The 13457-nt window shown below is 33.4% G+C and overlaps 1 protein-coding gene across 1 annotated transcript in view; it reads left to right on the top strand.

Annotated features, from left to right (window-relative positions):
* LOC143247917 (voltage-gated inwardly rectifying potassium channel KCNH6-like) overlaps positions 1–13457 on the top strand; it is a 238310-nt gene that overhangs the window by 103565 nt on the left and 121288 nt on the right. Inside the window, exons 3-4 of the mRNA XM_076496465.1 lie at positions 9551–9703; positions 9999–10091. Of these exons, the coding sequence (XP_076352580.1) occupies positions 9551–9703; positions 9999–10091 (246 nt within the window). The remainder of the gene's footprint in view (positions 1–9550; positions 9704–9998; positions 10092–13457) is intronic.

Below are 13457 nucleotides of genomic sequence, written 5' to 3'. Positions count from 1 at the left end.
TTCATTTTTACTCAAACACCAGTGACATCTCACGATTATATGGACATTCAAAATTTAAATCAATAAACACAGCAGTATCTGGATATTGAAAAGAACGTCTGCCAATGACTAATAAAAGCCTTCAAGTTTGAGGTTCAGAATATAAAATATGGTTAAAGTTAACATTAATACATTACGACAGGTGAAAAGGAAAAATCATAGTTGTATAACGCTAGGACACGATCAAATTTACTGGGATAGGGTAACGTTCCAAACCTCAACAAACACGTGTAGTTTGAACAGGTGATATTATCAAACGGTCGAAAAGTGAACTAAGATTGTCGACTTGGATCTTTCGGGAACTGAAGATGTGTGTACATCAGTACAGGGAAGAATGAGGGTTAATTATGTATTGATGTCACCAAAGTAATGACTCCTTTCTGAACATCTACAGTTATAGACATTACGCACGGATTACAAGTTATCTTAAGAAATCATGCTACAAATATTAATGTATATTGACTGCAAATATACAACATATCCATAGGGGTGACGATTAATTTTATAGTTAGCCATTTTTAATTCTCAACATCAAAACTCTTAAAGAAACGTTTTTACGTAGGGTTGTTTTCATTCCTTATTAAACTGAGTCTTTTTTTTATGTGGTGTATATTATTAAAACATCAACTATGGAACATGTAAGATGATATGGTTGAAATAAACTATAGGCTGAATTAATCAAAAGCCTGGTTTGTAGACAACAAAAGAGTGGCAATGGACATGAAACATTGTAGGTTGTGATACTTGAAACATTCTGAAAAGAATATTCATAAAAACTATTCAATCGAATATATATATATATATATATATATATACCACAAAAAAAATTCAGTGTTTGTTTGGGAACGTGATTTTTTAAAGATTGTTTTTTGTAACATAGCAGGTGAAATTTTATAAGACATTAAGCTCTTGAAGTTTGTAAGATAAATTCAGTTTTTATTTTTCTAGTGCTTGTAAGTATTGACCCAGATATTTCAGAGTTTACTGTGCAGTTCATGTAGGTATGTGACTTATTGGAGCTGGAGTACCTTAATGAAAATTTACCTTCCCATCGCTGACAGGTTGAAATAAATTACAGTTCTAGAGTTGCGGAAGTTTAAACTTGAGAATACGTATATGGCCTTTTTTGAGATTCTAGTTTTATTTAACTTACTAGGGTACATTTTGAGATTTCGTTTAACTAATTGTCTGGAATTAATATATAACTCAGCTGAAGAAAATATTGTCTTCACTGTTATGAAAAGATCTTTGAAATAATTGCCTATAATTATTTTTTCTGTGGCTTTTTATGTTTTATCTTATTTTTACTTTTGTCTTTTTAGCATTTAATTTTACATTCTTTTTTTCTGCATATTAAATTTTGTAGAAAAGCTGGCCTGTACTTAATGTTTTGTTTTATGTTTATTGACTTGTGTTGGTCACGTTTCATTTCGTAATTACATCTTGAACCTTTCAGATAAAAAGCGGTCTAACTTTGTCAAGTTTAATATGACCACCAGGTGTTCTGACGTTTACAACACGAAACGATGTTGTTATATATAGTAACAAAATCATTTTGAGCTTCTCATAAAATTATATAAATAAAATCAATAACATGAAAAGTTATTACGTGTTTTGTTTGTGTTAAGTTATCCGACCGAATGATATGTTGTTAACAGATTTTTGGATCCATTTCCTTAGTCCTCAAATTTAAATCGCTAAAATCCGAGATTCGATTCGTTGCGGTGGACACAATAGATAGTCCAATTTAACTCTGTTCTAACAGCGAAACAAACAAGTTCATAAACGTTAACTAACACATAGATTGTAGAGATTCCTGCTACTAAATTTCGTTCAAACCATCTCTTCATAGTAAGTGAAAAATAGTAGTGTAAGTAAGAAAAGAGAAAGACCAATTATTATTTATTACAAAAAGAGAAACCAGCTCTACGCTATCAGATTTCATTTCTTGAGTTGCAACCAAAGGCTATGTTCCAACTCTAGATTTATTACTGAGGTTAACTTTTCTATTAGATGACTAAAATGTTAGGATTGGTTGCTCGGAAAACTATATCTTCTTTCATCAACTGCCTGTAAAATGCCGACATTCTGACGTAGGAGATACTGACGCTAGAAATCATCATAACAGGAAGTTAGCCTGAAACATCTAAGTTCCGTATTAGTTGTACAGCAGATATGTACTGAGTCGAGTAGATATGTACTGACTCGAGAACCGCAATTCACTTTTTGTCGAGCAATCAGTCCAAGGGACTTTATAATGGTATCAGGATTCTTTATTCTGTTCCGTTGACCATGTTTGATGGCTGTTATTACGGTTGGGCTGGCTACATAATTGCAATTGGTTGCCCTAGATTCTTCACTGTTTAAGCAGGGAGGGACAAAAGTGTCCAAATCTGTGTGGAATTCATCAAGAAGTACTTTGTAAAGTTTCAAAAGCTCTTTCTGATCTCATCTTTAAGTTTCAGATGCTGTTTTATTATAATTTAATTCAAGTCTTTTTGAATCACGTATAAATAGTAAAAAAACGTAGAAGCTTTTGTGACTTAAACATTACATTAATATGCATCCTAATTGAAAAGTAGCACTACAATATCTTCACTGCGTAATGCATGCTCAGCAATGATTGTCTTTCCTAAACGTTCACGCTTATACGTATAGTATACGAATCGTAAATGCAGCTAGCTTCCGTAAAACGTGAGTTGTTAGATATAAAATGTGACGAATAACTTACTAAGTATAGTATTTACTTAAAAATAACTGAACAGATATATTTTTTGCCACTTGGAGAACTACTATCATTATAGTTTTCTAACATAGTTTCATGGTCTTCAAGCAAAAAAAAAATTGTAAGCCCAATAACTAGAGGTACGACGGAATGTCTTATAGTGTTAGATCTGAACTCTTGTCGTATTTGAGTTTAAGAGCAAGTAATAACGTAAAAATATGAAGCGCACACGTTTATTAGTGCAAGTCGGAACAAAAACGTTACAATTCCTCACAGGAAGAATGAGCGCACGGGACGAAAAGACGCAACTCTTTTTGAATAGAGAAACACTCAAGTCGGTATAATGTCTGGAGAAGCTCTGAATCAGACAGATAGAAATAACTGTTATATTCGTGTTGCAATCCAATACATTCTGCCAAAGTTCACTTGCCACCTACGTTATTTCGTCATTCCACGAGTAGAAATAGGTAGGACACAATATCCAGGTATTTCTAAACCTCTACACAGTCGACGTCACTAGAGAAAATACATTAGGGCAAGACTACAATTTTATCTAGGTTAACCTAACGTAGTAAAGTTCAGTAACACAGAAGGGTTATGACTTATGACAATACTTGACTATCGCGAGAATGTCTCATCATATCATAACCGTTTTTACTGCATATGCAACGCATACGTGCAATGAAATTGGTTAATTGTGAAACTTATGGTGAACTACCCTCTGTAAATCCTCACAAAAACAAAATTCTGACGATTAGTAACCAATACGAGAAGTTTTCAGCACACACTGTAATCATTAGAGAGATGATAACAGCAGTAATGAAGTGTTAGAGTAGAAACTTCATCCAACAGGTTTATTTGTTAATTACAAAGTCTATACTTTCCTTACTTAGAAATACAGACTTGCTTATTATAAAAACATAAATTTTGATGTTGTGTTAAGGGTAATTGAATTAGATGTATCTTATCAAAGCGATCGTAAAATGTAAGCAAATATCTAATTTATTCGTTGTAGGACGTAATGTAGCTATCAGTTGGTAGGGGGCGTCCACGTGACAATATTTAACCATTATTTACTAATATTATATACATTTAGCTGACTACTCGAAGCCAATTGTTTTTTTTTTATTAAACTTGAAACAGTATTTTTATTAAAACATTTACTGATTACAAGTCTTTGTTTGTTTGTTTGTTCTTTAAGTATCTTTAGTTGGAGAAAGCGATGGACTAGTGTTAAAAATTAACCTATACGATTAACTTGAACATAACGACATAATGCAAGTGTATAGAACCCAAAATAGAATACTTGAGTACTCAAGTGTAATTCGTGTTGGAGTATACAATTACACATTCTACTAAAGACTGCGATTACCTAATTTCGTAATATTTAAAACAAGGGAAAGTAGTTTTTGTTTATTTAGAAAAAGTAGCGTTTGGAGCTACGGTACAACGAAAGGAAACATTTAGCGCACGAGGTATGTGCTTGTCAGAAAATATACGACGTGACGTACTCTTCTTTTAATTCTCTATCCAACCTTTCGAGTGTTGTCTATTGATAACGAAGCCAGTCAGTGAGTTGTGGGCTGGGAAATTGGACGTTCAGATGAAGGATTCTAATACAGCGTACGCCTTATAAGTTTTCTAAACGTATTTGTTGATTAAAGTATTTTGAAAGTGAAGTATCAGTGGTGTGATATTATCTTTATTTTTTCGTTTTCTTTTTCCTTTCGTCTTGACTTTTCTTCGTTATCAACAGAGGAAGCTACGTCTGTGTAGCTGACGTAAAGAGTAAAGCTTGTAAAGTTATAAACATGAAACTTGAGTCTCCTTAATTTTAAATTGGTTTTCTTATCGTCAGCCACTGTTATTTAATGTTTTGGCTTCAAAGTGTGATTTCAAGGTAAATTCTGTGTCTCACCTTATATTTATTCGTCCGTTTACCCACAATAAAATTGGAATTCTTGTAGCAGTGCACAATGATTTACGTCTATTTTCTCGTATACTGTCATAATTTCAAGTTTATATGTATGTATACTTGCAGGTTATGTTATGTCAGATTACAAACTTTTGAAAAGCAAAAAAACAAATCGCCCTTCAGTGACACAGCGGCATGTCTGCGGACTTAAACGCTAAAAACTGGGTTTCGATACACGTGGTGGGAAGAGCACAGTGTGTAACTTTGTGCTTAATATAAAAAAAAAGAATAAACAATTTTCATAAGTAACGAAATTGCGTAAATGAACAGGTTTTGGGTTTAACAAATTATCTTTACTACGAAAATGGCATTAAAACTAATTTCATATTAAGTGTACCGAGAACATTAGAATCTAATAATTTCTAACAAAACATCTACTTCCACAACTGTTTAAAGGATATTTAGTTTATTAGTTCAAGCTCTTAAAATATACTTGTTTCAATTCCTGACATCCAGCTAACATCGTTTACACAGTTAGTAATGATGTAAGGTTCTAAGTATCTATTGGTTTGTTAGCTTCTTCCTCATACATAGAATATAATTACACGCCTCAATTTCCACGCACTTCATGTTTCGACAGGATATTAGTCTATAGAAGGCCGTCCAATCTTCTGTCAAAACACGTAGTATGTTCCACCATCAATAAGTATTATTCATGTTTATAACTCGTTGTTTGCCTACCTAGTTGTGATATTTGCATAATGTGTTTTCTTATTCGAGAATGTATGAGATTGGAATGTAGAATACCTACAGTTTTATGTTCCAGCAAGAGGAGATGGCACGAATTTCTGAATCGACGATGATTCGTTATTTCTTCATTGTGAAGCCTTTACATCTTTCATACCGATGTTACATTATTTGTATTAAGGTCCACCGAATTAAATAATAAATAATAGAAAAAGAACATAAATCACATTTGAACCAGTTTTTATTATTTGACATGTAACTTTGGTAAACAGATGCATCAAAAATCAAGCACTAATGAATGTCATTTATTTACTGTTGTTACGTCATCAAGAAATATAATACTAAAATGTAACACTAATATTTTATCTCTTGGATAATTTATTGAAGAATAAAACGCATGAAGAACGATTAAAGACTGCATAAGGGGGGCGAACATAAGTACGCCCTGTTTATTTCTATCACTGCACGATTAGTTAATTCAACCCGCAAGAGGATTATCATTTCTTCATAATTTCATTAACGTTCACGCGAGACCGAGCGGATGTTTATGTAATGGTCTCTTAAACGTTTCGCGCGTTACCTGGACGATGTGAAACGTTTCAGTTATGCATAGTTGTGTGCATTTCAAAATCTGGCAAATATTAATTGCGCATCCTTTTAGGTCAGGTCTTGAATTCTCTTCTTCCAGTTCAGTTTCATATCACGTTTCCATAGAGACAGTTTTTCACTTGATATTCAGCTGCTCTTTTCCCTTTCTTCCCACATTTTTTGGCACGAACACAGCTATCATTAAATATCTACAGGAGAGCTTAGAATGTAGTGCACTTAGAATCCTGAATGTTTCACTTGTATTGTACGTCAGATGCTAAAACTGGCACTAATCCTGAGCGACACACACGTGAATACAGTGTTCTCATTTTCCCTAAGTATTTTTAAGGTTAATATTTTTAGTATATCGTGATTAAACCTTAAGATGTTTTCACCTGAAGAAAGCTATGGTTACAAGAGATTGGATACCCAGGATATCCTCTATGTAACACCCTACCTATTCTGATACTGATATCTCTGAAAAATTTGTGTAGGAGCTAAGAATAACAATTCGAGCTAGCTTTATATTTCATATATTTATCTAAATTGAAGCCAGGTCAGAAAATAATGCATTATTTTGTGCGTTTGCATCTTAGTTACTTATTTGTCCAAAGCTACACAGTGCACCACCTACACTATATCTGTCGCTTGAATCAAACATCAAATTTTAGTGTTTTTATACCTTCAAACTTACCACTTAAGCCACGACTGCCTTGAACGTTCCATCAAACGTGAAAAATTAAGAGAATAACATTTATCAAACCTTAAATATCATTAACTCATGACCATTTATTTCTTAATCATCCTGGTTAGAAGTCAAAAGTAAGCGAATTCAATGGACCTTCCTGAAAGTTGAAGAGACCTTGAGAATATGCTGCCTTACCGACTAGACTTATTTATAAGTTCTGCTCTCGTTTCCACCTTTGTATAATTCATGCCTTTTTACTTTATATTATTAATTGAGATGTCAGATTTCGAGCAACTGTTCGTGATAACTCATTCAAACATGGTGTCACAAGAATAGTATAGCGTGTTAAAAATGAATCTATTATTTATCTAAATGACTTATTATGATTTGAAAATGTTACTCGAAGTTGTTACACAACATTATACAGTGAAAATCTTCTCAAATATTTGATAATTTTAAATTTTCTTACAAAGTATTCTAAAATACACAGAGAAAGTCAAAACCATTTTTTTAAATTTAAAACTTGATATTTAATATAGGAGTATTAGTATTTCGGTTTAGTTTCTTAAAACGTGTGTAATATCCAGTATAACAGCAGTGTTCAGTATAACAGATTCATTAATGGCATTCGAAAAATAGAATTAGTAATTCAAGACAAAAATCAGTAGAAAGTAAGGTAACCGTAGACAGATGTTCATTCCGTTTAACAGAATTATATAATTGGAGCTGTGGGAAACCAGTTTGACTTGTATATAATTATGGAAAAATATAAAAGGCGTCACCAGTATTATCGTTCTTTAATATATACATTAGCGTGATGTGTATGTAACCTTCTCTGGTACATGGTGGTTTGACGAAGACAATGATAAGTGTAAATTTGTTGAATATTTGATCGATACTGTAATATGAAGTGACACTTCTCCACAGCAATATGTCACTTAACAGTATTTTTCTTAATAATTAACACGAATGTTTAGGTGCTTCGTAGCAATATTTCACTTAACAGTGTAGTTCTTACATGATATTAGAAAAACACGTAGGTTCAAAAAGTCTTGATAGAAATGAAATAGTGTTATAGGATTTATATTTCAAATGTATTTTTTAAAATAATGAACACAAATTTTTAGACACTTTTATCTACAGCAATGTTTTACTTAATACTTAACACGAAGTTTTAAACACTCTCCACAGTAATACAGCCCGGCGTGGCCAGTTGGTTACGGCACTCGACTCGTAATCTGAGGGTCACTGGTTCGAATCCTCGTCACATCAAACATACTCGCCCTTTCAGGCGTGGGAGCATTATAATGTGATAGTCAATCCTAGTATTCTTTGGTAAAAGGTAGCCCAAGAGTTGGCGGTGGGTGTTGATGACTAGCTGCCTTCCTTCTAGTCTCACACTGCTAAGTTAGGGACGGCTAGTGCAGATAGCCCTGGTGTACCTTTGCGCGAGATTCAAACCAAACCACAGCAATATTTTACTTAATAATTAACACGAATGTTTAGACACTTCTTCGTAGCAATATATCAAGTGAGTTAGAAAGGCCTCATGGGTAATGTATTTGGTTTGTGTCCAGCTGCGGATTGAAAGGTCAAAGGCTAGAATCCCGATATGTCATTGAACATAGTCTACACTTTTAGATGTGCTCGCATTATAACAATGACAGTCAACGTTGTCCAAATAACAGTAGTTGTGTGGGCGACAGAATCTGAAGGTTGATTATCCATCCTTCAGGTTAGTCAATAGTTCAAAATTAAGGACTATCATATACTTTAATAATGGCGTATATGACCTAGTCGTTTAGCCCTCTTGTCCAACAAAGTGCTGTTCAGGTTGAAAATACCGGTAACCTAGATATTTGTAGCTAAACTTGTGCCTGATCCTAAATGTAGATTTTCATTAGTACAACATACAAAAGTAATTGGGAAAAGCGAGAAAAACTTTATGTATTCTTCTGTTGATTTTTAATTTTAGTCTGCAACTTTTATAACAGCAACGAATGCATTAAAATAATGTATTTTATCTAAGACTCGTCAGGCATGGAATTGATATATTAATGATTTAATATTATTCTTGTAATGTATACAAAATTATTCTAAAATTTGGAACTGAAGGTGCAGTGTGTGATTTCTTTCCATATTTCCAACAGAATTAATTTTCCAGATGAAGTCTGAACAATAATACAATAGTAGTTACACAACAAACAACACCACTGAATTTCTGCTGTAAATGGTTTAACACCGCTGAAAAATGTTAATTATGTGGGAGAAGTATTCGGAGAAGATGTAGTGGTTGTATTTCTCTATGTTCGTAACCCCTGGAATCTTTACGTTTATAACACATGTATTTGTTTCATCAACAGTATGAATTATGTTAATATTACGTCTGCGCATTTCATTTTGCTGTGTACTCAATGTTTAAGTGTCTATGACTGTTTTAGGTTATTTTAGCCGTTTCTAAAGTAAGATCCGTTAGACGTGATATATGTATTTGCAGTTCTGTTGCTAAGCAACCATATCACAGATGTGCTCGTTATATTGGTTATACTGACACTATAAGGCCTCAACAGGTGCAGAGAACAGTACATAGCTGTCTATCATTTACTATGTAGTTCTATGTAATTGTACCAGTAATTTAAGTTGCAGCGAAATTATATACTTGAGAGGGAGGGGGGGAAGTTGTGTTTTTTTGTTAATGCAATGTCGGTCGTACGTATCTGATTTTGCCAACATTTGTGATAACACATCATGGGACAAGAAATTTCTGTTTAGATTAGTGAGTACACTTAATAAATTTAAATGTATGTCTGTTCAACGCAATCTCAGTGCTTGATATGTGTTATAATAGGTTCAAAGGTTTTATGCAGTCAGGTGATGGCACCTATTCGGAACGAAGAAGGAGCCATTTGTATGTTCATCATCAATTTTGAAGATGTTACAGACGCCCCGTATCGTGATGAACAACCAGACGTTGACTACCCTAACCGGCTGACCCGATTACGTAAGTTTTAAGATATACATTTATATTTCTATAAAATCACGTGGTTATATCGCGAAAAGAAGGTCCGTAAACCAGGAAGAGTGTATTTAAATATATTTACGTGATTCGCTACCAAATCACACGTGTATATAAAAAGCAAAATCTTAAGTCACTTCAGTTCTACATCATATAGACGTTACTTCGAAACTGTGGACTCCGTTATGACCTGTAACGGGTCTATTTTTATTTTATAAACCAAATACTGTTGAATGTTTTTCAATATAATTTAGATCGTTGATGTTTCTCTCCCATTCAGTTTTGAGACGAGTTGCCTTCCTCCGTCGGTTCATCCCGACCGTACCTGTTCATAGAAGAAGCCCGACATCCTCAGTGGACACAACCAGTAAAGGTTGACTGTTTTTTACCACGTGCACTTACACTGTACAACCATATTTGTTAGCACTTTCTCACCTTCTCAGTTTCTGTTGCTCTTTTTCTTCTGTCTCGCTCTCAGAATTATTGTCAACTCTGTGTGAAGAAGATGTGTAACACATTATTAGTGTGAAATAAGTCTGCTGAGCTCGAGAACAGGAGAGCACAATATTCTTCTTGAAATTAATTCGGTGTTAGGAATTTGAAAGATAGAAAATAATTATATTACTGCGATAGTTAGAGAGGTTGAATTTTCCTACTCAGTTATACTTCACGTCTGTATCACTCCTTGAACACTCGTCTTGTTTTATCACTGCAGTGTTTACGTGGAAAACTTTTAGTCTGACGTCATCAGCAATGCATTTAGGCTTAATTAGGTTAGATCATAAGCACTAACTGTTCAGTCAAAGAAATATGCTTTGCTCTGAAAGTAAAAAAAGATCGAAGTTGTATTATTTGATTCGAAATCCTTTTAAATATGAATTTCCAGTTACCAACTGAACTGGATAAGAATTACTGTCAAGTATAATTTAATTACTGGTTTTTATTAACCAGTAAGTGTGTTGTTACGTTCTCTTTTTTATTGTTGTAATTTTAGCATTGTACAATTATGAAAAAGATAGAGATGGTGTGGGGGAAAAATGTAAATTTTGTAACAGTGACAAAAATATTAGTGTAACAAATCAGCTTTTTCACGTGATAGATATGGACATCGCTACTTGTTATGAAAACCAGAGTGGTTTTAAAATAAAATACAAACGTTACTATATATAAGGGCCCTTGATGTGATCGCTTTTAACTTCCAAACAGATTAAGCCAGGAGTGGCCTAGAGGTTAGTGTGTTGTACTACGGATCGGGAGAGATATAGTTTTATCTGTTAAATGTCACTAAACACGCTCTCCAATTTCAGTTGTACGATGCGTTATAGCTATGACAGCCAATAGTGATATTCGGTTAAGAGTGGCTGCATAGGTGTCGCGTGCCATTAACTGCTTTACTTCCCTGTTGCCAGCAGTTTTAAATTACGGATTGCAATGCATAAAACCTCAGACGGGCTTTGATCTGATCTTGGTGATCAGACCATATATCGTATAAAGTAGCGGTCAGACTAAAAATACCACCATTCATAGAACAATATATTGCTTACTGCAACCAATAATTCATCGCTAATGTTGAATGAAATACAAAAATATTAAACTCTCATTTTAAAACAATGATTGTAAATTAAACGTTTTAACCTTGTTAGCCATTAATGAACAAGAATCGAAACTAGATTTCTTTCTTTTCCAATGTACACTCAAATCTAATTAACAACGCTTTATGAATCAATTTATTTTCCCAATCCTATCGGTTTATCGTGCTTAAGCGAACGTTAAGCTATTTGCACGTACTTCTAAGTTGGTGTGTAACTTTTTTAACATTTAACTGATAGAGCAGGTGCTAAATGGTTTCGTTTAGAAAGCCTAATACACGACTGTGTTAATGAAGGTAATGTATGCAAGACTGCAAATTATAAATAATTTTTAGAAGCTCGGAAAGGAATATTTTGTTGATTCGATTGAATTTTACTAACGTCTGCCTGTGGGAGTTTAAAATAATGAAGGGCGCTATTCATCAAAGTTGTGCTCATTAGGGCGTCTTGAAACATAACAGAAATTATGTTTTCGTATGTAGATTCGATGGAAAGGAGTTCTACTAATTGTCCGGTTATCAATCTAACGATTTTCTTCTTGAAATGGAAAAATAAACCACTTAAAATTATTTTTTGACCCTGTAGAATTTCATATATATGTAGCATAACTTATAGGGATAAAAAGTGGAGATTTACTTTGTAAATGTGACGCGATAGCTAGATTGTTAATCAAGTTAAAATCTTGGAACAAAGAGGGAAAATGAAACAAATATGTATTGTGCACCAGTTCCAAAATCTTACAGGATTAGCCTTTTTTTAACCAATAATGCTTAAATACCCCCTATTTAAGCATGGGATACCTGTATTTATATTCTTGGGAGAAATAACTAACGCAGTACAAATATCTACAGAATTTCTATATGAATTATTATGGATGGGATATCGCAACTGTAAAATCATCTATATAAAATATTAACCTGGAAATGAGTTTCATTTCCTCTTGTTACGAACTGAATTTTTTTGATATTTAGAAAAAGCACACACTTTGGAGATGAAAAACTCGGAATATAATACGTAATGTACTTTTATCAGATAGCATATACCCCAGGTTTAACGACGTTTGAAACAGATGACACGTTTCAATTTTTGATTTCCTAAAACTGCAGCAGAATATCAAGTGAAACGGGCAGTATATATGAAAAAAGTATCGTCTAACTTTTAAAAAAAACTAGAAGGTTTGTATGAATACGTATGTGTGAAAATAAATATTTTAACTCCCTGTAAGATACAGTTTCAACAGAAAAGAAAAATGGACGGTATGGATGATATTTTGCAGACGTGATGTTACATTCTAAAATATACAGCTAAACCTAATAAGTAAAAATAATATATCATGTTTGACTGCACTGATTTTTATCATTTCTGTTAATTGGCTGAAAACTCGAGATGTATTAAAATCAAATTTTAACTTCACATTTTGTCTTTCACGAGGTAATTTTGAAACACTGCAACCTGAATATAAAAGGGAAGATGTTTATCTTCAAACATTTGTTTATCGGCCAGGCATGATCCAGTTCTTAGCATGCTCGTATTTTTATTCTTAGGATTCGTGGTTAGTGGTCCGTTGCTGAAAATCAGTGTTATCTATGTTGGACCTGTTTGAGAACTATAAGAGTAACAAATCGCACTTCTCTATCACAAAATAGTAGTATAAGAGTTGGCGATGGGTGATTTTCACTAGCTATCTTCCCTCCAATCTCGTAGTTCAAAATTAGGAACGGATATGCGTAACTTTATGAGCTTTTGCAAAAAATACTGAAGTAAAAATATTTGCTTAAAGGTTGCTACGTGTGACAGGAATTCACGTTTTAAAATATTTGGTCGATATTGCAGGCGTTTATATAAAAACATTTCACATTACAAAAGCTTATGATTATAAGGTTACTGAAGCTTCAAGAAGATGTGAGTTGAACGTTTTGATTACAAAAGATAAATTTACCGAGTAAATTACAGAATAGAGTCAAATATTTATATTTGTTGTTAAGCTCACAAATGTACAACCAAAGGTGTTCCACTTAGGGTTAAGCATCGGAATTAATGTTATGGTATATCAAACTTACTGCAGAGCAACCTGGTGGGAGATTATGTATTAATTTTAATAAATCTTTCTGGTAGATGTATACCATAGAGATAATATGAAAGAGTGTTAC

Source organism: Tachypleus tridentatus, chromosome 3, assembly GCF_004210375.1.
Source record: "Tachypleus tridentatus isolate NWPU-2018 chromosome 3, ASM421037v1, whole genome shotgun sequence".
Taxonomy (NCBI): Eukaryota; Metazoa; Arthropoda; class Merostomata; order Xiphosura; family Limulidae; genus Tachypleus; species Tachypleus tridentatus.
Note: the sequence above shows the minus strand (reverse complement) of the source record. Positions and strands in the feature narration are given on the sequence as shown.